The sequence below is a fragment of the Peromyscus californicus genome, unplaced genomic scaffold (genome assembly GCF_007827085.1).
Source record: "Peromyscus californicus insignis strain IS unplaced genomic scaffold, ASM782708v3 Scaffold_5__1_contigs__length_169319896, whole genome shotgun sequence".
Lineage (NCBI taxonomy): Eukaryota > Metazoa > Chordata > Mammalia > Rodentia > Cricetidae > Peromyscus > Peromyscus californicus.
Genome location: NW_026294573.1, coordinates 18,197,535 through 18,220,875, shown reverse-complemented (window position 1 = coordinate 18,220,875; position 23,341 = coordinate 18,197,535). Strand labels below are relative to the sequence as shown.

At 50.0% G+C, this 23,341-nt stretch overlaps 1 protein-coding gene and 1 non-coding gene across 3 annotated transcripts in view; one reads left to right on the top strand and one right to left on the bottom strand.

Moving 5' to 3' along the window:
• Asap3 (ArfGAP with SH3 domain, ankyrin repeat and PH domain 3) overlaps positions 1–23,341 on the top strand; it is a 45,313-nt gene that overhangs the window by 5,922 nt on the left and 16,050 nt on the right. For both annotated transcript variants that reach the window (XM_052717421.1, XM_052717420.1), the window contains exons 2-5: positions 17,271–17,343; positions 17,425–17,570; positions 18,139–18,213; positions 19,208–19,257. In XM_052717421.1, the coding sequence (XP_052573381.1) occupies positions 17,271–17,343; positions 17,425–17,570; positions 18,139–18,213; positions 19,208–19,257 (344 nt within the window). The remainder of the gene's footprint in view (positions 1–17,270; positions 17,344–17,424; positions 17,571–18,138; positions 18,214–19,207; positions 19,258–23,341) is intronic.
• On the bottom strand, positions 11,749–11,853 carry LOC128097995 (U6 spliceosomal RNA). The gene has a single exon (XR_008214047.1). It is a non-coding gene; the product is annotated as a U6 spliceosomal RNA (small nuclear RNA).

The window sequence follows — 23,341 nt, the reverse complement described above, 5'->3', positions numbered from 1 at the left end:
CGCTTGTAGACTGGGCTGGCCTCAAATTCACAAAGATCCACCTGCCTCTGCCCCCTAAGTGCTGGAATTAAAGATCATCAGCAACATCTGGTTTCTTTATAGAATATATTTTCTCTTCCTTGAGACTAGACTCTTAAGCTTGGTATTATATTCCCAGTTTTACATTTTTGGTGTGGCCAGCGATTGAATTTAGGGTGTCATGCGTACTAAACACGTCCTCTGCTGTGAGCTCTACACCCAGCCCCTTGTCGTAACAGTCGGTACCTAGAAAGTATTGGTTGAGTAACCAATAAATAACACATAAAAACTAGAAAGAGGATGATGGGCCGGGGTTGTTCAGTTAGAGGGAGCGGCTCCAGCAAAGTCCTCTGGCAGTAAAGAACCTGGATTGTCTGTGATACTGAAAAGAGGTCAAGGGGAGAGGAGCCTAGTGGGATCATAGTATTCCGGATGAGTTAGGATAGACAGGGCAGGTCACATGGAAGCTTGTAGGCAATGCTAGTAACTCTGGTTTTGCTGTGGTGTGTGTGTGTGTGTGTGTGTGTGTGTGTGACTATTATTATTGTTACCATCATTACTCATTATTATTATTTTGAGACAGGATCTCATTTATGTAACCCTGGTTCTTGAACTCACAGAGATCCGATTGCCCTTGCCTCCCGAGTACTGGGACTAAAGTTGTGTGCCACCATGCCTGGCTTGTTTTGCTTTTTTGAGACAAGGTCTCACTTAATCTTAGTACTCATGGGGCAGAGACCGTAAGACTATAACTTTTGAGGCCAGCCTGTTGTACATAGCTAGTTAAGAGGCCAGCCTCGACTACAGAATCAGACCCTGCCTCAACAAAAACAAGGCACATGGAGAACTATTTCAACAAATGAGGGGTCTAGGGAGATGGCGTAGTAGGTAAAGTGCTCTCTGTACAAGCATGGGGACCTGAATTTAGACTCCCCAGTACCTACATAAAAAGCCAGGCCTGCCAGTGCATGTCTGTAATCCCAGGGCTGGGGAGGGAGAGGCAGGAGGGTCCCTGGGGTTTTACTGGACAGCCAGTCTATTGAATTAGTGAGCCCCAGGTTCAATGAGAGACCCTGTCTCAAAAACTAAGGTGGGGAAGCTCGACAGTGGTGGCACACACCTTTAGTCCTAGCATTCCCCAGAGGCAGAGGTGGGCTGATCTCTGAGTTCAAGGCCAGCCTGGTTGCAGAGTGAGTTGCAGGACAGCAAAAAACAAAATAAATAAATAAGGTGGAGAGTGATTGAAGAAGACATCCAGTGTCAACTGTCAACCTCTGGCCCATATACACAGGCCCACATGCACACACACACACACACACACACACACACACACACACACACATACATACACACATACACACACACACACACACACACACACACACACACACACACACACACACACACACATACACACCAGGCCCAAACAGTGGGATATGGTAGGTATGTCTTAGGCATCTTACTGTGAGCCCTAGCAACACCCACCTAGGCTGTTAACAGAATAGGAACTCGCTTGAATGGAAACTCAGTAGTTCCCAGAAGTGCCCAGAGCTAGAGAACCAGCCCTGAGCAGCAGGCAGAGACCAGCCAAAAATGACATACAGAGCCAGGTTGGCAGGACACTGCGCCACGCACTAAATGCCACAGCTTGAGGTGTCACTGTTCCTGGGACACTGTTACTACTGATGCGTATCAGCACTACGAATGGACTTTGCGTGCTCTATTGTTCTGGTTCAGACCCACAGTGAGAGCCTCTTATCAACTGAGCCTAGGTGCAGGGGAGCCTGGAAAAGCAAGAACTCAGTCTCTCCGCCTTTTATGAGACATGGCCTGCTAAGACTTGTGTCATGATGTCAGATGTCCTTGGCACGGGCTAACCAGTGTGTAGCATGTCTGGGAGTCTATAACCCGGTACTCCCAAAGTCTCTGAATCTGTGCATCTCATTTACATCCATCCTAGCGGTGGAAATTGCAGGAGCCCAGGCCGTTCCTCTGGGGAGATGAAGTCTGGAGAGAGAGTAGAAGAAGCCAATGAAGGAGACTGAAAAGGAGCTTCTAAGGGAGTAGAGAGGGACCTGGAGACTGCAGGACCTCAGAGCTAGGAGAATGTTTGGAGGAGGGAGGGGTGGCCTCCCAGCTGCCGGGGTGCCGCTGTAGCTAAATAAGCAGACAGGGAAACCGCCAACGGCTTCGGCACTGCGGAGGTCAGTGGAGTGTGTGGACAGGGTTGGTGTCGTGTTCTCCTGTGTGCTGGAGAGATGTGCACAGGTTGTAGGAGATTGTCTGCGACTTGGAAGAGAGTGAAGAGAGGTGAATGAGACCTGGGGATCTGGGAGCCCAGCCCTGCCCCTCCTAGGCGCCCGCCTCTGTCTGGGGTGAGAGGGTCGGCCTCAGCCTGGTCTCCAAGTCTGTCCCGCATACTTCAGCCTTGAGTGTGTACTTTCCTTGGCTGATGCCAGCTGTTTCTGGTCATTGGAGTGACAAGGTAGATCTGGGAAGAGAAACTGAAACTTTGGAAGGAAGAAACACCCTCAAAGGCAGTTTGATCATCTAGCTTTGTTGTTTATGTTTTGAATTGTAGCACGTGCGTGTGATGTGTGTGAGGGGGGTGAGTGGGGTGGTGGGTGGCGGTGGCATTTGGTGTTGTGGATCTGTGAATGTGTGTGCTGGTGAACTTGGACATGTGCGTGTGGGAGGCCAGAGGCTAACCTCAGACGTCTTTGCTTAATTGCTCTTGCCCCTTTGTATTTTCAGATAGGGTCTTGCTTGCTGCCTGGCCAATGACCTCCAGGGATTTGCCTGTCTCTACCTCACAGAAGAACTGTGAGCCTGGCTATTTATGTGAGTGCCAGGGATCTGAATTCGGGTCTTCGTGCTTGTCCAGCAAGTGCCTTACTGACTGAGCTGTCTCCCCAGCCCTTGCTATTTATTCTCCTGAGACAGCATCTCCTGTAGCTCAGGCTGGCCTTGAGCTTGAGTAGCTGAGGATGACTTTGAACTCCCCATCTTCCTGCGGGACTGCAAACATGTTCCATCCACTTTATACAGTGTTAGGGATTGAATCCAGGGCTTCACGCATGCCAGGCAAGCCCTCTACCACATGAGCTACATCCCCAGCCTTCAGTCACTTAGGTTTTAGGCAGATTAAGTACCTTAAGAGGCCCGATGTTTCTAGGAGAGCATACAGGTTCCTCAGGCTCCCAGGCAGGCCCCAGGAGTGTCATTTCAGCCTCTCCAGCCACCAGAGGCACTTTGGAGGACTGAGCTGGCTGATCAGGTAGCAACTGCTGAAGGTTCCTCTTCTTGTTCTAGACCTTACATGAGCTTGAAGAACCTCAGATACCTTGGGCTCCACCTTGACCCTATGGAATCAGAGTCTCCCAGGGGCGAGGCCTGAGCAGGAGCCGCCTGGAAATTCTCCAGGTGGCCGAGCGGTCAATGTGATAGTAGATCAGAAAGCTTTGAATGCCCACTAGAGGTTAGTGACCCATTAAACCATATTTACAGAACACCCGTGGGGACAAAGGCAGTTTCTGAGGTCGTAGAGGTGACCAGACAAGGGCTCCAGCTGGTAGGGAAGGACTCCGTCCTTGAAAGCACGATCAACCTATGGCCCACGTATCCATTTGCAATCAGTAAGTGAGGTCAGACGGACCTGGCTTTGAATTGCTATTGGCTGTATGACCCCAGATAATAGTTTAACCTTTCAGAATCCAGTTCCCCATGTCTAAGTCAGAGAGCATGCTAACAAAATGCTTTGAGAGGATTTCATCACAGACCCAGCACATAACAGACAAATGTGTCTGTAGCAGGGATGAGGCAAGTGCTGCGGGTGAATGTGAGTGAATAGTCTGTGCAGTCCTGGGGCCAAGTCAGAAAGGGCTCTGTGCTTTGGAAGACAGTGAGTGAAGTGTGGAACCTGTCTGTTTGTTTATTACCATCTTTTTATTAGGAATTTTGAGACAGGGTCTTCATTTGTAGCCCTGGCTGACCTTGGACTTGCAGTGACCTCCTTGCTTTGGCCTCTCGGGTGCTGGGGTTATAGGTATGCACGGCCAGGCCTGGAGCCTTTGTCTGTCTGTTTTTTCAAGACAGCGTTTCTCTATGTAGCTCTGGCTGTCCCAGAATTTGCTTTGTAGGCCAGGCTGGCCTTGAACTCACAGAGATCCACCTGTCCCTGCCTCCTGATTGCTGGAATTAAAGGTGTGCGCCACCACACCCGGCTCTCTGGAGCCTGGTTCTAAAGGAGGCAGGATCATCCTTTGCTCGCCCGTCTACCTGTTCCTGAAGCAAGCATCTGTTACTGACCTGCCCAGAGGCTCAGGCCTGGCTGCGGGTTGCAGTCTCCTGTGATGCCATTAGGTAGTTTTATTTAAAGTGATGACAAAATTTACATCACCTACAATTCACCATTTTAAACTTTTCCCTCCTCCCCCTTCTTTGTTCTCTTCCTTTCTCTCCCTCTTTCTCTCTTTTCTGCTGAGAATCCGACTCAGGGCTTTGCACACTCTTTGCACTAGTACCTTACCACTGAGCTACGTCTCCACTAAAAAAATTATGTATTTCGGGGCTAGAGAGATGGCTTGGGGTTAAGACAGTGTGCTGCAGCTGGGCATGGTGGCACACGCCTTTAATCCCAGCACTCAGGAGGCAGAGGCAGGCGGATCTCTGTGAGTTCAAGGCCAGCCTGGTCTACAGAGCGAGATCCAGGGCAGCTCCAAAGCTAAAGAGAAACCCTGTCTTGAAAAAACAAAAATAGATAAATAAAATAAAATGGAGATACAGCCTAATGGTAGAGTGTTTGCCTAGCATGTGAGGTCCTCATTCAACCTCCAGTACCATACATAATAAAGAATGAATGAATAAATAAATATGCATTTAAAATTGTGTGTGTGTGTGTGTGTGTGTGTCCACCTGAGTGTGAGTATATGCACATGAATGCAGCTATTGGCAATTAGTGAGACCCATGATGTGAGTGCTGGGAACCAAAGGAGGGCTCCTCTGGAAGAGCAGTACATTCTTTCTCTCTCTCTCTCTCTCTCTCTCTCTCTCTCTCTCTCTCTCTCTCTCTCTCTCTCTGTTTTGTTTTTCAAGACATGGTATGGCTGTGTAACAGTCCTGGCTGTCCTGGAACTCACTCTGTAGACCAGGCTGGCCTCGAACTCACAGAGATCCGCCTGCCTCTGCCTCCCAAGTGCTGGGATTAAAGGCGTGCGCCACCACCGCCTGGCCAGCATTGCATTTCTAAAGTCCGTCCCTTTGCCTAGCTTAGCACACGGAGCAGGCAGCGTAGAAAGTGTTTTCCACAGACTCACTTGGATGATTCCCCACGGAAGGAACCTACCAGGGCATCGAGGGATAAGGTAGCAAGCGGGATTGCCGGGTAGCATACAGGATGGCCTTGCAGTATCTGGGCCATACTTCACCCCCCAAGTTGTTCATCAGTTGTCTGAAATGTCAATCCAGCTGGGTGTTGTGTATTTGTTTTTCTAAATCTGGCTACTCCACCAGTAGAAAGTGGCAGAGCCAGAATTTGCACCTGGGAAGCTGGCCCAGAGCTGAGCTTCCTGCCTCTGCTGGTGAGGCCGGGCTCCTCATGCTGTTCCCAGGGTCCTTGAGGTCATAGGCCTCAAGGGAGGCGCCAGTGTTTGTTTATTCGTTTGTTTAGTTGTTGTTGTTTGTTTAGTTTTGTTTGGCACTCTAGGTAGTTCTCCTGGGAAGCCTGGGGACATTGAAAAAGCAGCTACGGGACAATGACAGCTCTTAGGAAACCCTTCCTATGCACAGCACCCCAAGGCAGTCACTTAAATGCTGAAGGGGTTCAGTGCTCTGAGATAGGTACCATCGTTATCTCACTTGATAACGGGAAATGGAGGTTCAGAGAGGTTAAGTCACTTGCCTCACATCACACAGCTAAGAGGACTGGACCCCGAACTTGGACATCATACTATGACAAATGGAGTTCTTAATCCCTGCTGCCTTTCTGTGTTCCTGTGGGGCCTTGATAACAGTAATTAACTGACTAATTAATTAATTCAATCATTCCTTCATCCCATAGGTATTAATGGACACCCCGGTGGTGGGTGATGCATATAGGAAAGTAATGAGGGGGCTAGAAAGATGGCTCCGTGGGTAAGAGCATTGGCTGCACAGGCACGAGACCTGAGTTCGGACCCCAGCAGCTGTATAAAAAGCTGAGCGTGGTCACGCCAGTGCCTGTCACCCCAGCACTGCAGGAATTAGAGACAGGGACAGACTTGCTGGCGGCCAGCCCAGCTCCAGGTTCAGTGAGAGACCCTGTCTCAAAGGAATAGGCAGAGAGTGACGGAACAGGGCACCCCTGCCCTTCCCTGGCCTCCACCTGAGCACACACGTAGGAGGCCCTCCCTTCCCTCTGTTTCCAGTCTCGCCGCCAAGGTCACGTGTGCGGCACACAGGACGGGAAGGGCTAGGAGAAAAGCCTGTAGCTGGCACGGAATGGCAAAAGCCGGGGCAGGTCAGTTTTGCAGTGGTGGGAGTTGGGGTGACCCTCACGCTGAGTCAGGAGAGGTGATGGTTTCCAGAAGGAAGAAGAGTCCTCCAGGCAGAAGGAACAGCTGAGGTGACTGGATACAGCTCAGCATGGCCAAGATTGCCAAGCGCTCCGTAGCTGGTGCCAGAGGGGCTCCTGATGAAGAGCCGGGGGTGGCTGTTGTCCTGGCTACCAGTCGAGGCCAGAGGGCGCCAGGCTCCAGATCTCTTACTTTTCTGTCCAGCAGGCCAGGCTCTCTCCCTTGCCTGGGTGGAATCCAGGGCTGGCAGCCAGGGGTCGGCTGGGAATCTTCGGGAATCTTCAGCTATCGGTCCAGCAAAGTTCTTGCTCTCTTAGCTCATCACTGCCGAGAAATCTCCTGAGGAAAATCCCAGCCAGGAAACTTGGGGTTTATTGAGGTCTCCATGTGTGGGAGGGTGTGGCTCCTTTCCTGAAGCCCCTCTTCCTCTCCGCCTCCAACTACCCCTCAAGGGGCAGTGGAGGGACTGAGTTGGCCCGGCTGGCCTGCTGCCCAGGCTAGGAACCACCCGCGGAGGCCCCACCTGGGGTGTATGGGGGCACAGGGCAGGCTGGGGCTCCGTCCTCGCAGGAAGGAAAGCCGCTAAAGTCCTGAAATAATAAATGGCAGAATCAGCAGGAGCCTTCCCTGTCACCGCCCAGCTTCTTCATTCCAGGCGAGGGGCTCTGAAGAGGGAGGCCCAGGCATGGGGGAGACTGGGCAAAGCCGCCCTACCGGCCAGACCTGGATCTCATAGGGCTGTGCGAGGCAGAAGGTTGAACTCTGCTCTCCTCAAGTACCTCTGACTGCTCAGTGGGACATGCAGGCCCAGGACACAGGGACACTGGGTGAAGTCACTGGGGGACTTGTGGTCCTGGGGCTGACCAGGCTGGAGCAGCCTTGCAGGGCATCGTGAGCTCAGCTCTGAGTTCCAAGCATCCCTTGGAATGGGCCTAAGAACTCACATCTGTCAGATCTAAACTGCAGATGAGGGAACTGAGGTTTAGAAGGAGAAGGAGCTTTCTCTGGGCACACAGAGGGGGCAGGACCTCACCCCCTTCAGCCTCCGGTCCAAGTCACTTGGTCATGCAGCTTTGAACATGTGCACTGGGAGCTGCCTGGTCCCTCTGTGTTCCTGTGTTGCCTCTGAAGACGTCCCTGTTAGAGGAGTTGGTGCTCTTCAGAAAAGATGATTGGGAAATCCGGTGTGAGGGTGTGGTGACACATGCTGATAATCCTAGAATGTGAAAGGCTGAGGCAGGAGGATTGCTATGAGTGTGAAGCCAGTCTGGTTTATAGAGTACGACTCGGGCTCAAAAGAGAGAGAGGAGAGAAGGAGAGAAGGGGAGGGGATGGAGGGGAGATGAGAGGAGAGGGCTAGAGAAAAGACCCAGTAAGGTCTTTTCCTCAAATGCTCGAAGCCCTGGGTTCACTCTGGAGGTAAAGGCAAGGGGGTCAGAAGTTCAAGGTCATCCCTAAGCTATAAAAGATCCCCTCCAGCCGGGCGATGGTGTCGCACACCTTTAATGCCAGCACTCGGGAGGCAGAGGCAGGAGGATCTCTGTGAGTTCGAGGCCAGCCTGGTCTACAAAGTGAGTTCCAGGAAAGGTGCAAAACTACAGAGAAACCCTGTCTCGAAAAACCAACAAAAAAAAAAAAAAAAGATCCCCTCCCCCAAAAGGAGATGGAAGGAAGAAGAAGAAGAGGGCAGGGCTCCTACCCCGTGGGTTTGCCTCATGGTTTGCTGGGGCGGGGAAGTGAGAGACCTTGAACCCGTTTGCCCAGCCTCCCTGGCCTCCCTCCCTCCTTCCTCTGTGAAATGGGGAGACTAATCACTACCTACAGGGTATGATTGATAGAGCGAGGCACCGCAGAGCCCCTGCCCCAAAGCCACAGCCCTCAAGTGGGCCACTGGGCCATTTTACAGGGTGCGGGCTCTCCAGCTAGTATGGAATCTGCGTCCTTCCTCTTGGGTAATCTGCTCCAGGCCAGAGCTGGCTGTACTCCTGTCACCCTGTCCTGCCCCAGGGACAAGGCAGCATTCCCTGTCTCCTACCTGGGCATTGGCTGCAGCTGCCCTCTGGAGCCTAACTTTCTACCCCAAGACCATGTTCAGACCCTCTAGGTGCTCCATGATTTGTAGGGTAAAACCCAGGGGATTGTTAAAACTTGGCCCCTGGAATCTGCCTGTCTGGCTAAGCGTCTAGGTTGCAAGCCTTCTTTGGGCACATGCCATAACTTCCAGCTGGCCAGTTTCCTCATCTATAAAACCTGCATTTGATGAAAGGACTCCACAGGAAATACAGAGTGGGCCTGGTGCTGGCAATAAAGGCCGGCATGCAGCGATGGACAGACACGTTCACTCGCTGCCGTTCACCCTCCCGGGGTCTTCACTGTGCAGCCAGAGGTTTAACTCTGGGGCCTGACTGCTCACACTTCCTCAGGCTGTTGCTCCGGGGCATCTGGCAGGGGTGCCCAACCCTGCATAGAGTCCTCTCTTGCTTTGCTCAGTCTGTGGCTCCTCATCTTAGGCTCTGAAGATGCATCGCTTCCCCTAGGTGGGTCCAGGGCTGCTCTGTGCTCTGGCCCTGGGTTTGCCAAGCATCCTCAGCCCTTAGCCGGCACCTCATCACGGGTATGCTGTCTTTACCTAAGCTGTGAGCACAGAGACAGGGACAGAGCCTCATCCTCCCTCCCCGCACCTAGAGGATGGCAGGAACTCATCATGACTGTGGGGCCCCCGCGTCAGTTTTCCAGGGGCCCTCAGTCCACCCTTGGTCATGGAGCTAAGCTAGGGTTACCCCAGAAGTATGAGGCTGGCAACGTTTCCAGGCCCAGCCTTACCCTCTGTGTTCCTGTACCAGCCACCCAGGCAGGGGCTCTCTAGGCTCTAAGCTTCTCTTGGGGTCTGCTGGATCAGGAGCAAAATTAGTGTCCAACACGGACAGCACAGCTCACTTGTACACGAGCCACAGGAGCAGCCTTACACAGTTCCGTCTTCATTGAGAAGGGAGTGGTCGAGACTGCCATTCTTACTGGGTGGCGGGAGCTGGCAGCCCAGGGGGACTAGGGACTGGGGTGAGAGTCACCCTGCCTGAGAAGGGTTAGCCCAGGCAAGGAGCAGTCTACCTCTCTCTCCTTGACTGACCGCCTCTACCAAGGGCTGCCTCGGTCCCTCCTAGTCTCCCCTGGGACCCTCCCACCAGGCCTGGGCCCCAGAATCTCCCAGTCTCCATTCTCTCTTACTGAAAGCCGAAAGGGGCCAACTCACTGCACAGCATTGAAGGCGCTGAGTGAGTTTCAGGTTACTCGGGCAGCCAGCCCTCAGTTCTGCTCTCCCCAAGAGCCCTTTTGTCTTCTTTATTTGCTTTGTAGAAAGTTTTGAGCCTACCCTTAGCTTACTCACTGGTTTCAACAAGTGTCTTATTCTTTCACCTTACAGCCCCCCAATTTTTCCTTTTTTAAAATTTATTTTTAGTGCATCTGTGTTTTGTCTGCATGTATGTCTGTATGAAGGTGTCAGATCCCCTAGAACTGGAGCTACAGACAGCTGTGAACTGCCATGTGGGTGCTGGGAATTGAACCTGGGTCCTTTGGAAGAGCAGTACTGAGCCATCTCTCCAGCCCTCAACTTTTGCTTTTTTTTTTTGTTTTTTGTTTTTTGTTTTTTCGAGACAGGATTTCTTCGTGTAGTTTTGGTGCCTGTCCTGGATCTCACTCTGTAGCCCAGGCTGGCCTCGAACTCATAGGAATCCACCTGGCTCTGCCTCCCAAATGCTGGGATTAAACTGCCTGGCCCAACTGTTACTTTTTATGGGAAACTTGAAACATTAAGTTGGCAAACTCCGCCCACCCCTTGCTATTCCTCTTTGGTCCGTACCACCTGCCTGCCCCTGGTCTCTCTCTAGACAGGGTCTCATAGGTAGCCCTGGCCAGCCTGGAGCTTGCTGTGGAGACCAGGCTGCCTCTGCTTCACGAGGGCTGAAACCAAAGGCGTGTGCCACTGTGCCTGGCTCCAATTCTTGTTTATTTTGATTTGTCTTCTGTTTTATTCGATTTGTTTTTCTTGAGACAGGGTCTCATGTAGCCCAGGCTAGCCTCAAATTCACTACATACTCAACAATGGCTTTGGATTCCTGCTCCAACTGCCTCTACCTTTTTAAGGACTGGGAGTGCAGATTTCACCATGTTGGGCTCACTCGTCTTATTTTGAAACAGATCCCATCTTATCATTTCATCCTTCAGTAGTCAGGGATGCCTTTCTAAGCAGCAAGGATGCTGTTTCTGTAACTACGTTACCATCATTGTCCCCAAACTTCAACAGTATCCCAATCCCTAAATCATCAATTACTCAGTGTTGTCCTAAGACCTTTTACTTTTATGTGTGTGGATGTGTATGAGTGAACACGCTCTTATGATGGTGTGCACACGTGTGGATGGTATGACGTGTGTGGAGGTTGGAGGATAACCTTGGGTGTTGTTTCTTGAGTGTCTTCCTTTTGTTTGAGGCAGAGTCTCTCATTGGCCTGGAACTTCACTGTGTGGACTGGGCTAACTGTCCTATCAGATTTTAGGGATCCGTCTTTACCTCCCATCTCACTACCCCAAGATTACAGGCATGCACTACCATACCCAGCTTTTATTAAAATTTTTAAATGGCATATGATGTGTTAGATACCACTATAATGTGTGTGTGTGTAATTAAAAACCTCTATATGATACTATTATAATTTTTTTTTTTTTTAGACAGACTCTAACTATGTAGCTCTGGCTGTCCTAGAACTCACCATGTAGACCAGGTTGGCATCAAACTCGCAGAGATTCTCCTGCCTCTGCCTCCCAAATGCTGGGATTAAAGACATACACCTCATCACCTGGCTTCCATTATGATATTTTTAAACAGAGTGTGCTTTGTGGTTCCACCCCTCCCCACCCCCACGCACTCACGATCAGCTTTTTACATGGGTTCTGGGGATTCAAACTCAGATCCTCACGCTTGTGAGGTGAGCGCTTTACTGACTGAGCTGTTTCGCAGCCCTCAGTTGCTCTCTGAGACAGGCTTTCACTATTTGACCCAAACTGGCCTGGAACTCTCCTTGACATGGAACTTCATCCTCCTCCTCAGTTTCCCAAGTACCGAGATTATAGATGTGTGCCATCATACCCAGATGCAGCTCTTTCTTTTTCTTTTTCTTTTTTTTTAAATATGGAACACTTCACGACTTTGCGTGTCATCCCTGCGCAGGGGCCATGCGGATCTTCTCTGTATTGTTCCGATTTTAGTCTATGTGCTGCCGAAGTGAGCGTTACAGTTCATTTTTAAGAACTGGCTCAGGGGCTGGAGAGATGGTTGAGCACTAACTGCTCTTTCAGAGGACCCAGGTTCAATTCCCTGTCGCAACACCGTGGCTCACAACCCTCTGTGACTCCAGTTCCAGGGGATCAGATGCCCTCTTCTGGCCCCCTCGGACACTGCATGCAAGTGGTGATAGACATCAAAACACCCATGTGCATAAATAAGAAATAAATCTTTAAAAATATGAGGGCTCAAATAAAGTTCATGTAATGTCATTTGTTGATACATATTTTAAAGACTTGAGATTTCCTCTCCAGGACTGAGGTTGTAGCTCCAGGGTAAAGCACTTCCTTGACATGCTCAAAACCCTGGGTTTGATCCCCAGCACTACAAAAAAAAAAAAAAATTAATTCCTCTCTTCTCAAGTCCAGGCGGTGGTGGCTCACGCCTTTAATCCCAGCTCTTGGGAGGCAGAGGCAGGCGGATCTCTGAGTTTAAGGCCCGCCTGGTCTACAGAGTGCGTTCTAGGACAGCCAGGGCTACACAGAGAAACCCTGTCTCAAAAAACAAGCAAACACACAAACAAAATCCCCCTTCTCCATTCCTTCCTCTCTCTCTCTCTAGAGACTCACTTCGTCTGGGACTGTTTGCAGTTTCTACATTATTTACTAAATGTGTTTAGTGTAATTTGGTCTGGGCATTCAAATAACCTGCGTTAATGACCAGGTTTCCTATCTAGAACATGTAATTTAATCTTCCCTGTGCACATCAGTCTGAGATCAAAGGAGTCAGGATTCGCCTCCCCGCCCCCTCCAGAACTCATTTTGAACAGCAGCAAGGCTTCCATGACCTCCCCACAGTTGTTGGTTAGAGGTCTGGGAAAGGTTGGGGGGCACCACGAACCCAGGAATGCTTTGAGTCTGGGGCTTGTTGGGCAGAAGAGCCATACACAGTTTTAGAAGGTGGTCAAATGAATTTATGAGACCCTTTCTTTTTCTCCTTTCTAGATCTTGCTGGCAGAACAGAACTTTCTAAATTGATAAGTGTAACTCCAGAGGTGCTGGTCGCAGTTTGTGGACAGACCTCCAGGGTCTAGGTTGCAGGGAATGGGACACAGATGGAGCTGTGTGAGCTGAGGTGTCTTTCTTCACCCTGAGTATCATTGACTCATCTTCCAGACAGAAACCAGCAAACAACATGTGTCTCCATGGCCTCCTTAGAATGCTGGGGTGCTTACGTCATGTGTACTTCCTTATGAATAGTCAGCCAGGCACACCTTTAATCCCAGCACTGGGAGGCAGAGGCAGGCAGATCTCTGTGAGTTCAAGGCCAGCCTGGTCTACAAAGCGAGTTCCAGGAAAGCCAGGGCTATACAGAGTAACTCTGTCTTTAAAACAAACAAACAAACAAACAAACAAAAAGCTCCATCTGGTTTTTGTTTTGTTTTGTTTTGTTTTGTTTTGTGACTGTTATTTGTAGCCCTGGCTGGCCTGGGGTTCACTGCGTAGAGCAGGAGGTCCTCAGATTCACAGAGGTCCACCTGCCTCTGCCACCGGCTGTGGTTACAGGCGTGAACTGCTCATGGCGGTTATGTTTTGTTTTCTGCTTATCTTTAAATTTACATTTATTTATGTTATGTGTGCATACATACGCGGGCGTGCACACTCGCACATGCCATAGTGCACATGTGGGGGTCAGAGGTCAACTTGACAGAATCAGCTCTCCCCATCCACCGTGCCGGTAGCCATCCATCTTGGTAGCAAATTCCTTTACCCACTGAGCCGTCTCCCCAGCCTGTCTGGGTTCTGGTTCCGAGCTTTCCCTTAGTCTGTTTGCATTTTTAGTGAGACCTGGAGAAGAGTGCCTCTGGGCTTTAGTTTTTCAGTCTATGGAGCGTTACAGATAATGGTTTGCTCTAATAGTCTGTGCCTTGGTCTGTCCAGAGACATCCTTATGGTCCAGAGCAGAGAAGTAAGTGGTCCAACCTCCTGCTTCAGCACAGCTGTAGGCTACAGCAGGGGTTTCCAGGTGGAGGGTACCCGGAGAGTCACCTCAGCAGAGTGACAAACCCAGAACCAGTGGGAAACTACTGCTGTTGATTGGTGATGGCCGTGAAGGTCACTGCAGACACAAAAATGGTGTCTGTGCCTTGTATTTATGATGGTCCAAAGGAGTGAGTGTCTACTAGTGAGACTTAATCTGCAGCTCCCGGGCCTTACTGCCCCTTTGCTGGGTTGCCATGGTAACCACGGCTGGCACTGCAGAGCCACAGGGATGAAGAATGGGTACTATTGATGCATCCCGACCCAAGAAGAGATGCAGGCTGAAGGCAGGGCATCCGGGCATGGCCTGGTGCCGCCATCTCTAGTCTTTTGCACAGGCAGAAAGCACAGGCCAAGAGCCAGTGTGTGTGTGTGTGTGTGTGTGTGTGTGTGTGTGTGTGTGTGTGTGTGTGTTTTGGGTGGGTGAGGGGCACAAAGGGCATAGACAGTGGTTGAAATTCAGGCCTTTTCTTGGGCTGGATAGGCCAGGCTGCCTGAAGGACTCTCCTGGGCTTCCCACATTCAGACACAATTCTTTTGCGCTGGTTTTCATCCATCTTTGCCCAGTGCATATTCAGATTTTTGCATAGACGTACTGACTCTCAGTGTTGAAAGAAATCTAGATGGCCACCAGTTCTTACATTTAAATTTCATTTATATATTTATTTCAGTGTATCTGCAAGTGTGTGTGTGTGTGTGTGTGTGTGTGTGTGCGCACACACACACACACACACACACACTCTTGAGAGTGTACATATGAAGATACAAGTGTAGAGATCAGAGGACCACTCTGAGGACTCAGTTCTTTCCTGTCAGCTTGAGGAACCCCAGGATCTAACTCAGGTCATCAGGCCCACGCACAGGCACCTGTCCCGATGAGCCGTTTTGTCAGCCCTTGCCCATCGGTTCTGATTTAGGATCCAGAGCCTCAGTCTCCTTAGCCCTGAAGTCCTCTAATATGTCAGGTGGCGGAGAGCTCATTCCCTCGGGAGGAAACTCTTGCTCACTTGGGAGCGTCCTGTTTGGGCTGAAGTCTGTGTCTCCCTGAGTTCCACCTCTCTGTCCTGGAATCCACTCCAGGGTCCTGCAGACCATTATATTCTGTTTTCTGAGGAACAGGCCCGGGGCTATTAGGAATTCGGGATTGAGGACTGCTGCCAACTTTGCTTTCCTTTTTAAAAAATTAAATAATTTTCTCAATTAAAAAATTAATAAAAAAATTTAAAACAGAAATAATTAATTAATTAATTTTTATTTATATACATTGGTGTTTCTCCTGCATGTGTGTCTGTGTGAGGGTGTTGGATCCCCTGGAACTGGACTTACAGACAGTTGTGAGCCGCCATGTGGGTGCTGGGAATTGAACCCAGGTCCTCTGGAAGAGCAGCCAGTGCTCTTAACTGCCGAACCATCTCTCTCCAGCCCCAACTTTGCTTCCTTTAGCCAGATCCTATCTCTCCTTTCTGGTCCTCCCCTACTTTAAGGGGACAGTGGGGACACTGGTGGAGGTGGTGGAGCTGGGATTGAGGTTCAGAGGGGGTTGTGGTCCATGAATCAAAGCCATGCCCTTGACTCTTGTAGGTCAGCTGGATGTGCGCATTTGGAGTGTGTGGATTTGGCCCATCCTGCGTTAAGTTCTGACTCTGCCCCATGATCTGACATCTTCCTTCTGCTTCACCTGTAAAGTGGTCGTGGTGATGTCCATCTACCTCTGTGTGTGTGGCCAGGACCAAGAAGTCAGCTGTGTGACAGATGCTGGAGGCGAGAACCTGAGCTCCTGGTTCACCACTGTCATTACCCTCCGCCTTCCTCCAAACACCTTCCCTCCCAGGCTTCTCTCAGAAATTCCCCATTAATAGTTTTCTTTTCTTCTTTTCTTTTTTTTTCTTTTTGTTTTTTCAACATAGGGTTTCTCTGTGTAACCTTGGTTGTCCTGGAACTAGCTCTGTAAACCTAGGCTGGCCTCGAACTCACAGAGATCCACCTGTTTCTGGCTCCCAAGTGCTGGGATTAAAGGTATATGCCACCATGCCCAGCCCAAGATATTATTTTGTTTTTATTTATGTGTATGTGGATGTGTATGCATTGACCACGTTGTGTGTGAGTACCTGTGGAGGCCAGAAGAGGGCGTTAGATCCCCTGGAACTGGAGTTAGAGCTGGCTGTGAGCCTCCCGATATGGATGCTGAGAGTCGAACTTGAGTGCTCTGTAGAGCACTCTGTGCTCTTAACTACTGAGCCATCTCTCCAGGGCCCAGATAGGACTAATTTGATCCATGCTGAGGAATAATAGGAGAATATTTAGTCTCTGTTTCCTATAATCAAACCATTGTGTTTCTGTAAGGGCAGAAAGCTTTGTATATACAACAGAACCCCTGCAGTTCCTAACATACACAAGTCTCGAATGTGCACCAAGACGTTTCAGGCTGCATTTGTTGTATCGTGTGGTGAAATGGCAAACAGTGTAAGGTGCTTATGTTGCGTGTTCAGAACCAAGTTGCCTCATACAGCGTGGGTGAACCCTGCCAGAAATATCTCAGATTCATTATGTGTTTGATTTTGAATTAATGTTTGGTCATCACATCTTTAGAAACATTTTACTATCATTTGTGATCCTCACATTTAGTTATGTGACCCATAGCTTAAGAAACCTTGGTGGAGCTGGGCGGTGGTGGCACATGCCTTTAATCCCAGCACTCGGGAGGCAGAGCCAGGCGGATCTCTGTGAGTTCCAGGCCAGCCTGGTCTACAGAGTGAGATCCAGGACAGGCACCAAAACTACCCAGAGAAACCCTGTCTCAAAAAAACCAAAACAAACAAACAAGCAAAAAAGAAACAGTGGTGGGGGCTGGAGAGATGGCTCAGAGGTTAAGAGCATTGGCTGCTCTTCCAGAGGCCGTGAGTTCAATTCCCAGCAACCTCATGATGGCTCACAACCATCTATAATGAGATCTGGTGCCCTCTTCTGGCGTGTAGGCATACATGCAGGCAGAACACTGTATACACAATAGATAAATATATCTTTAAAAAAAAAAAAAAGGTAGCCTTGGTTAGGTTGAGCCAAAAGTCTGGTGGCTCCCTTGAATCTTTGACTCTCTAGGTTTATGTGGCAGGCTGGCTGGCACTAAGTAGTGTGAGAAAGTCTGTAGTCCTGTAGTCTTCTTTGAGTGGCTTGGTTATTTTTTGTGGCTTCTGTATGGTCGGGCAGAAGAGAGTGGTCAGCTTATGCTTGGAAGGGGGAGCCCAGAGAGGAGCTCAGAGGACAGCAAGACTCGTGTGTGTGTGTGTGTGTGTGTGTGTGTGTGTGTGTGTGTTTGGAGGGTAGAGTCTTGAAGTCAAGGCCCTCTTACTTTGCCCCACTGACCCTTGTACACTTTGCCTCTAGGTCCTGGAAGGAGACCAGGCTATCTTGCAGAGGATCAAGAAGGCTGTGCGGGCCATCCACAGCTCTGGCCTCGGTGAGTGAGCCGGCCTGGGGTCTGGGGCCCGGGGCCCAGCTAGGCCTACAGCCAGCTCTGAGAGCCTTTCCTTGTCTGCAGGCCATGTGGAGAATGAGGAACAGTACCGAGAGGCTGTGGAGGCCTTGGGGAATAGTCACCTGTCCCAGAACAGCCATGAGCTGTCCACTGGCTTCCTGAACTTGGCTGTGTTCACCCGTGAGGTGGCCGCGCTCTTCAAGAACCTGGTGAGGCTCCTGCTTCTTCCTGCCAGACTCAGGGCAAATCCAGCATCTTGTTTCTGGGAACTGAACCCTGGCTGGGTCTTCTCCGAGAGCAGCCCTTAACCACAGAGCCATCTCTCCGACCTGAATCTAGCATCTATCTTCAGAACTGATCAGGATGAGTCAGTCAGTTATGCCTCTTGACCTCTGACCCCTGACCTGAACTTTCTGTACAGTTCTAACACATCTTTCCCCTTTTGTTTTGAGACGGTCCCACTCCTGCCCCGGCCTTCTGAACGCTGGGGTCACAGTCGTCCCCCCACCCTCAGCTGTGTTTGATGTCTAGCCTCACTTTTCCCTGCCCTCCTCCGCTTCACTCAGGAGCAAAGGCAGTCCTCAGTCCTGCAACAGGACAGGAAGAGTCCCATGCAGGGGTGGAGCAGTCCGGGGAGGGCACTGAGTTCAACACCTCGTCCTCCTCTGCCCCTTCCTTTCTTCCTCCCCCTGCTCTGTACACTCCTGTGGTTCTCCTTTACCTTCTCGTACTTCCTTGGCCCCTGACCCCCTTGGGGTGGGCTCTCTGCTTTTGCAGGTTCAGAACCTGAACAACATCGTCTCTTTCCCGCTGGACAGTCTGATGAAGGGGCAGCTAAGGGACGGGCGGCATGTGAGTGTCTATGTGGGAGAGAGGGGGCTGCTGAGGGTACAGTGGATGTAGGGCTGGGCGGAAGGAGAAGCCAGTCAGGGGTTGTCACTGCAGGACTCCTGCCTCATCCTGCTCTGGGGTCAGTGGAGGGCCTGGCATCCATGCCACGTGTAGGGTTTGGCTCCGGCTCTGGCTCCTCACCTTTACTAGCAGGCTGAAGGATGGCTGAGGCACGAATGCTGCCCAGTGCTGGTACATGGGAGGTTCAGGGTGCAGGCCCAGGATCCCCAGTGCCCCACCGCTGCTCCTCTGCATCTGCTGGCTCTGGGTCCATCAGAGAGGTCCTTCAATGGAGGGTGGCACTGTCACCTCCCTGCACAGTCTGTCCCACAAAGCATGGGGGAGGAACTGTCCTCATTTCAAAGTGACACCAGCCTGGGAACCTCCCAAACCAGTCGGGTGACTTTTTTTTTTTTTCCCTCAGAAGTTGAGGCTGTCTAGGAGGGTATGGATAGCTGGGCTAGCTCAGGCTCAGCCATCAGGCCCAGGCTAGCCAGGCCAGGAGTCAGCTGTGTCTTACTGGTTTGCTGTGTGGCCTTAGGGAGACTTGTCAACCAGTCTGTGCATTCATACTCTTCCTGGTAGGAGGGTGGCCTCATATCTGACAGGGGAAATTGGTAGGATAAAATAGGGCTGGTGTTTTGACCTTCATCTTCCTGCCCTCATCCTCCATGGCCCATGAGAAGACTCAGAGCAGAGCCCAGAGGTCGGCTGCATCCCAGGCTAGAACCCACCACACCTGACTGGTTTTTAGCAGCTCTAGGGAGAAGTTGGGGTGGGCTGATCTTCAGGAAGGGAGTTGGTTGGGTATGTTAGTGGGTGTCAGTTGGAGAACAGCTCTGGACAACATAACTCAGAGTGAGGTCCCTCTCAAAGTAGCAGAGTGTACTGTTTATTCCAGGGCTCATGTTTCCCTTTGGGCAACTTGTTTTTTTTTTTTTTTTTTCCAACCCAGGATTCCAAAAAGCACTTGGAAAAGGCATGGAAAGACTATGAAACCAAAGTGTAAGTAACCTTGGAAGGGTGGACTTGGGAGGGTGCTTGTGTGGAAGAAGGAGGCTGACTTTGGGGTGTGTCATTCAGGGTGTCTGGCTCTTAGGCCAGGCCTGGCTGGCTACTGAGGTCTCTGCTACAAGACAACCCAAGGGAGCTGTTGTGATAGGACCATGGGATGGTGCCCATGTGGACAGGGACATTGCGTCCTCAAGATCACTCGACTCTGAGAAGGAGGTGTTAGTGTCCAGAGGCCCAAAGGGATTGGGTTGTTAGCTCAGGGCCACACAGCTGGGCAGCAGATGGTAGCTGCAAACAGAAGGTTGGACACAGAAGGAGAGAGGGGAGGTGGTGGCACACCCAGGCTTCCTGTGTGCTCCGCACCATACTCTAGGTCTGCCACCAGCGGTGGGCCATCCCAGGGACAGAGGAGTCTGTGGCATCCAGTGGCCCACCCTTCCTGAGCAGACTCCTTGGGCTCTCTGAGGTTCCTGTATCAGAACCTGTATTCTTCCTTGTAAAAATTAGTCTGGGGCTGGAGAGATGGCTCAGTGGTTAGGAGCACTGGCTGTTCTTCCATAGGTCCTGAGTTCAATTCCCAGCAACCACATGGTGGCTCACAACCATCTCTAATGAGATCTGGTGCCCTCTTCTGGCCTGCAGGGATATGTGCAGATAGAACACTGTATACATAATAAATAAATAAATCTTTAAAAAAAAAATTAGTCTGCTTATACCTGGGTGGCGGTGGCGCACACCTTTAATCTCAGCACTCAGGAGGCAGAGGCAGGCAGATCTCTGTGAGTTCGAGGCAAGTCTGATCTACAGAGCGAGTTCCAGGACAGGCTCTAAAGCTACACAGACAAACCTTATCTGGAAAAAAAAACAAAAACAAAAAAAAATTATTTTGCTTACATTTTGCTAAAGAAAAATACATTTCTTATGTATAATTTAGAAAAGACGATGAAATTAAAAAAAAAAAAAGAGGGAAGGGGAGATGCTCAGTTGTGTTCACCTTGGGGTGGGGGTACTAGGGAGATGCTCAGTTGTGTTTGCCTTGCAAGCCAGAGGACCTGAGTTCAACCCCCAGAAGCTACGTTAAAACAAACAAACAACAGAAAGGTAGAGCCGGGTGCGGTGTGGCGGCTCACTCCCCCTCACTGCTGCAGCATATAAGTGGAGGCAGGAGGCTGACCTTCAAGGTCTGCTTCTGCTCCATAGCTAGTGTGAGGCCAGCTGGGGATACATGAGACCCTGTCTCAAAAAAATAAAAACATAGTCAGGTGGCGGTGGCGCACGCCTTTAATCTCAGCACTCGGGGGGCAGAGGCAGGCGGATCTCTGTGAGTTGAGGCCAGCCTGGGCTACAGAGCGAGATCCAGGACAGGCATCAAAACTACACAGAGAAACCCTGTCTCAAACCCTCCCACCAAAAAAAAAAAGAAAAAAGAAAAAAGAAAAAACTGAAAACGAAGATGAAGTGAGGAGAAATTACCAAAGCACAGGAGAGAAAACCTCTAATTCCCGGAAATGAGACGGTAATGTTGTTCCACTTACTCTTCTTCTATATACAGTGAAATGTGTTGACAAGACTGAGATCAAAGTAACTATATTATATAATCTACTATGTTTATTAAAAAATATTCTGTGATGCTGGATGTGTTTATGTATACCTATAATGTTTGTATTTGGGAGGGTGAGGCAGGAGGATTGCAAATTTGAAGCCAGCCTGGTTACATAGAGAGACCTTGCCTCAAAAATGAGAACATTAGCTGGGCTTGGTGGCACACACCTTTAATCCCAGCACTTAGGAGGCAGAAGCAGTCTGATCTCTCTGAGTTGAGGCCAGCCTGGTCTACATAGTGAATTCCAGATTAGCCAGGGCTCCATAATGAGACCCTGTCTCAAAAGCAAGTAAACAAACAATAAACAGGGCTGGGGTGTAGCTCAGTGTGTAGTGGTGTAGCCTTTAATCACAGCCCTCAGGAGACAGGTAGCTGTGTGAGCTCAAGGCCAGCCTCATCTACAGTTCCAGGACAGCCAGGGCTGTCTTAAAAAAGCAAAAAAAAAAAAAAAAAAAAAAAAAAGAAGAAGAAGAAGAAGAAGAAGAAAGTACTTGCCTATTGCATCCTAGGTCCAATCCCCAGCATAATATAAGTGGGTGTGGCAGTGGCACAGACCTGTAATTCCAGTACTCAGGAAAGAGAAGGCAGGAGGTGAGAAGTTCAAGGTTACCCACCCCTACATACAGAGTTTGAGGCTAGTCTGGGATGCATGAAACCCTGTCTTAAAAAAAAAAAAAAGGAGCCAAAAATGTGACCCATCTTTCTGCATTAGTACATATTTTCAGACAGCAACAGTTAACTGGGGCAGGATGTGCCAACAGATACATTCTGCAGTGTATTTGATCTCGCCTGTCAGGGAGGAAGCATCCTGGGAACTAATATTTGCTCCTGTGCATAATGACTGCTGTGGGATGGGTTCCAAAGAGCAGGTGCTGGAGCCTTTATTGTCCCTCCGTCTCCTTGAGCTATGCACACCTGTCCAGGTCCAGACTGAAAGGTCACCTCTCCTCCCCTCTAGCTGTGAGCACAGGGCCTCATCCTGTCTGGGATGGGGTGTGGCCATCTGTTCATTACAGAGGTCCAAAAATGGGCAGGAGAGACACAGGCTAGCCTTCTGTATGAGTTGCCGAGGGAACCACGTGACTCTCTTCTTCCCTTAGCCTTGTAGAGCCACGTCTACCAAAATGGACAGAATCGCCTTTCCCTATAATTCTTTCCCAAGAAACTCTGCCTTTACTAATTTTTTCTAGTAAACTTTTTGTGAGATTTCAAAGGTGAGGTGGCATGTGCCTTTGATCCCAGCACTTGGGAGGCAGAGGTAGGCAGATCTCTATGAGTTTAAGGCCAGTCTGGTGTACATATTGAGTTCCAGGACAGTCAGGGAAGTGAGACCTGTCTCAGAAACAAAACAAAACAAGGGTTGGGGATTTAGTGGGGTTGGGGATTTAGCTCAGTGGTGGAGCGCTTGCCTAGCAAGCGCAAGGCCCTGGGTTCGGTCCTCAGCTCCAGAAACAAAACAAAACAAAACAAGAAACTCATCTCAAGAGAATACTATTCTGTTGACAAGACAAGGGTTGCCTTGATACGCTATTGATATGGCCCTGACTAGGACTGTGTTCGAGTGGCATGTCCTGGTACAGGTGACTATGCATTCCTTTCCATGGGGCTCCAGGTGTTGTCTGAGGCTAGTGAGCTGGAAGGTCCTATGTGGTTCTAGCACATACAAGCCAGGCCAGGCAGCACTGGGGTGGCCCAGGCTGCCAACAACATCGATAGCTCTGGAGCCCCTCGGAAAGAGGACACTCTCTCTATCTTGGGCTGCTGACATGCCAAGTCCTGCACTTGCCGAGGACCATGAATAGATAATAGGCTGGTCCATACAGATCAGTTTCCTCATCTGTAAAATGGCACAGTTTTACAGTGCATTTAAAGTACCCAGGGCTGGGGCTGGAGAGAGGGCTCCTTGGTTAAGAGCACTGGCTGCTCTTGCAGAGGACCCGGTTTGATTCCCAGTACCTAGATGGTGGTTCACAACCATCTTTAACAACCATCGGTTCTAGAGGATCTGATGCCTTCTTCTGACCTCCTCAGGCACCAGGCACGTATGTGGTACGCATACCACAGGCAAAACACTTGTACACAAAAAATTAAATAAATCTAAAAACAATGTGAGTTTGAGGCCAGTCTGGTCTACAGAGCGAGATCCAGGACAGGCACCAAAACTACACAGAGAAACCCTATCTCAAAAAACCAAAAATAAATAAATAAATGTAAAATAAAATAATGGTCAGGTTGGGGATGTAGCTCAGTTGGTAGAGTGATTGCCTAGCACACACCAAGACCGGGGCTTGCTCCCTGGGACTGTATAAAACCTGGTGTGATGCACACTTATACTCTCAGCATTTGGGAGGTAGAAGCTGGAAGGTCAGGACAAGATGATCTTCTGATACACAGTGAGGCCAGACTGGGCTACGTAAGACCCCATCTCTGAGAAGAGTAAATTAGGAGGAATCACACTCAATGCTTTGGAAG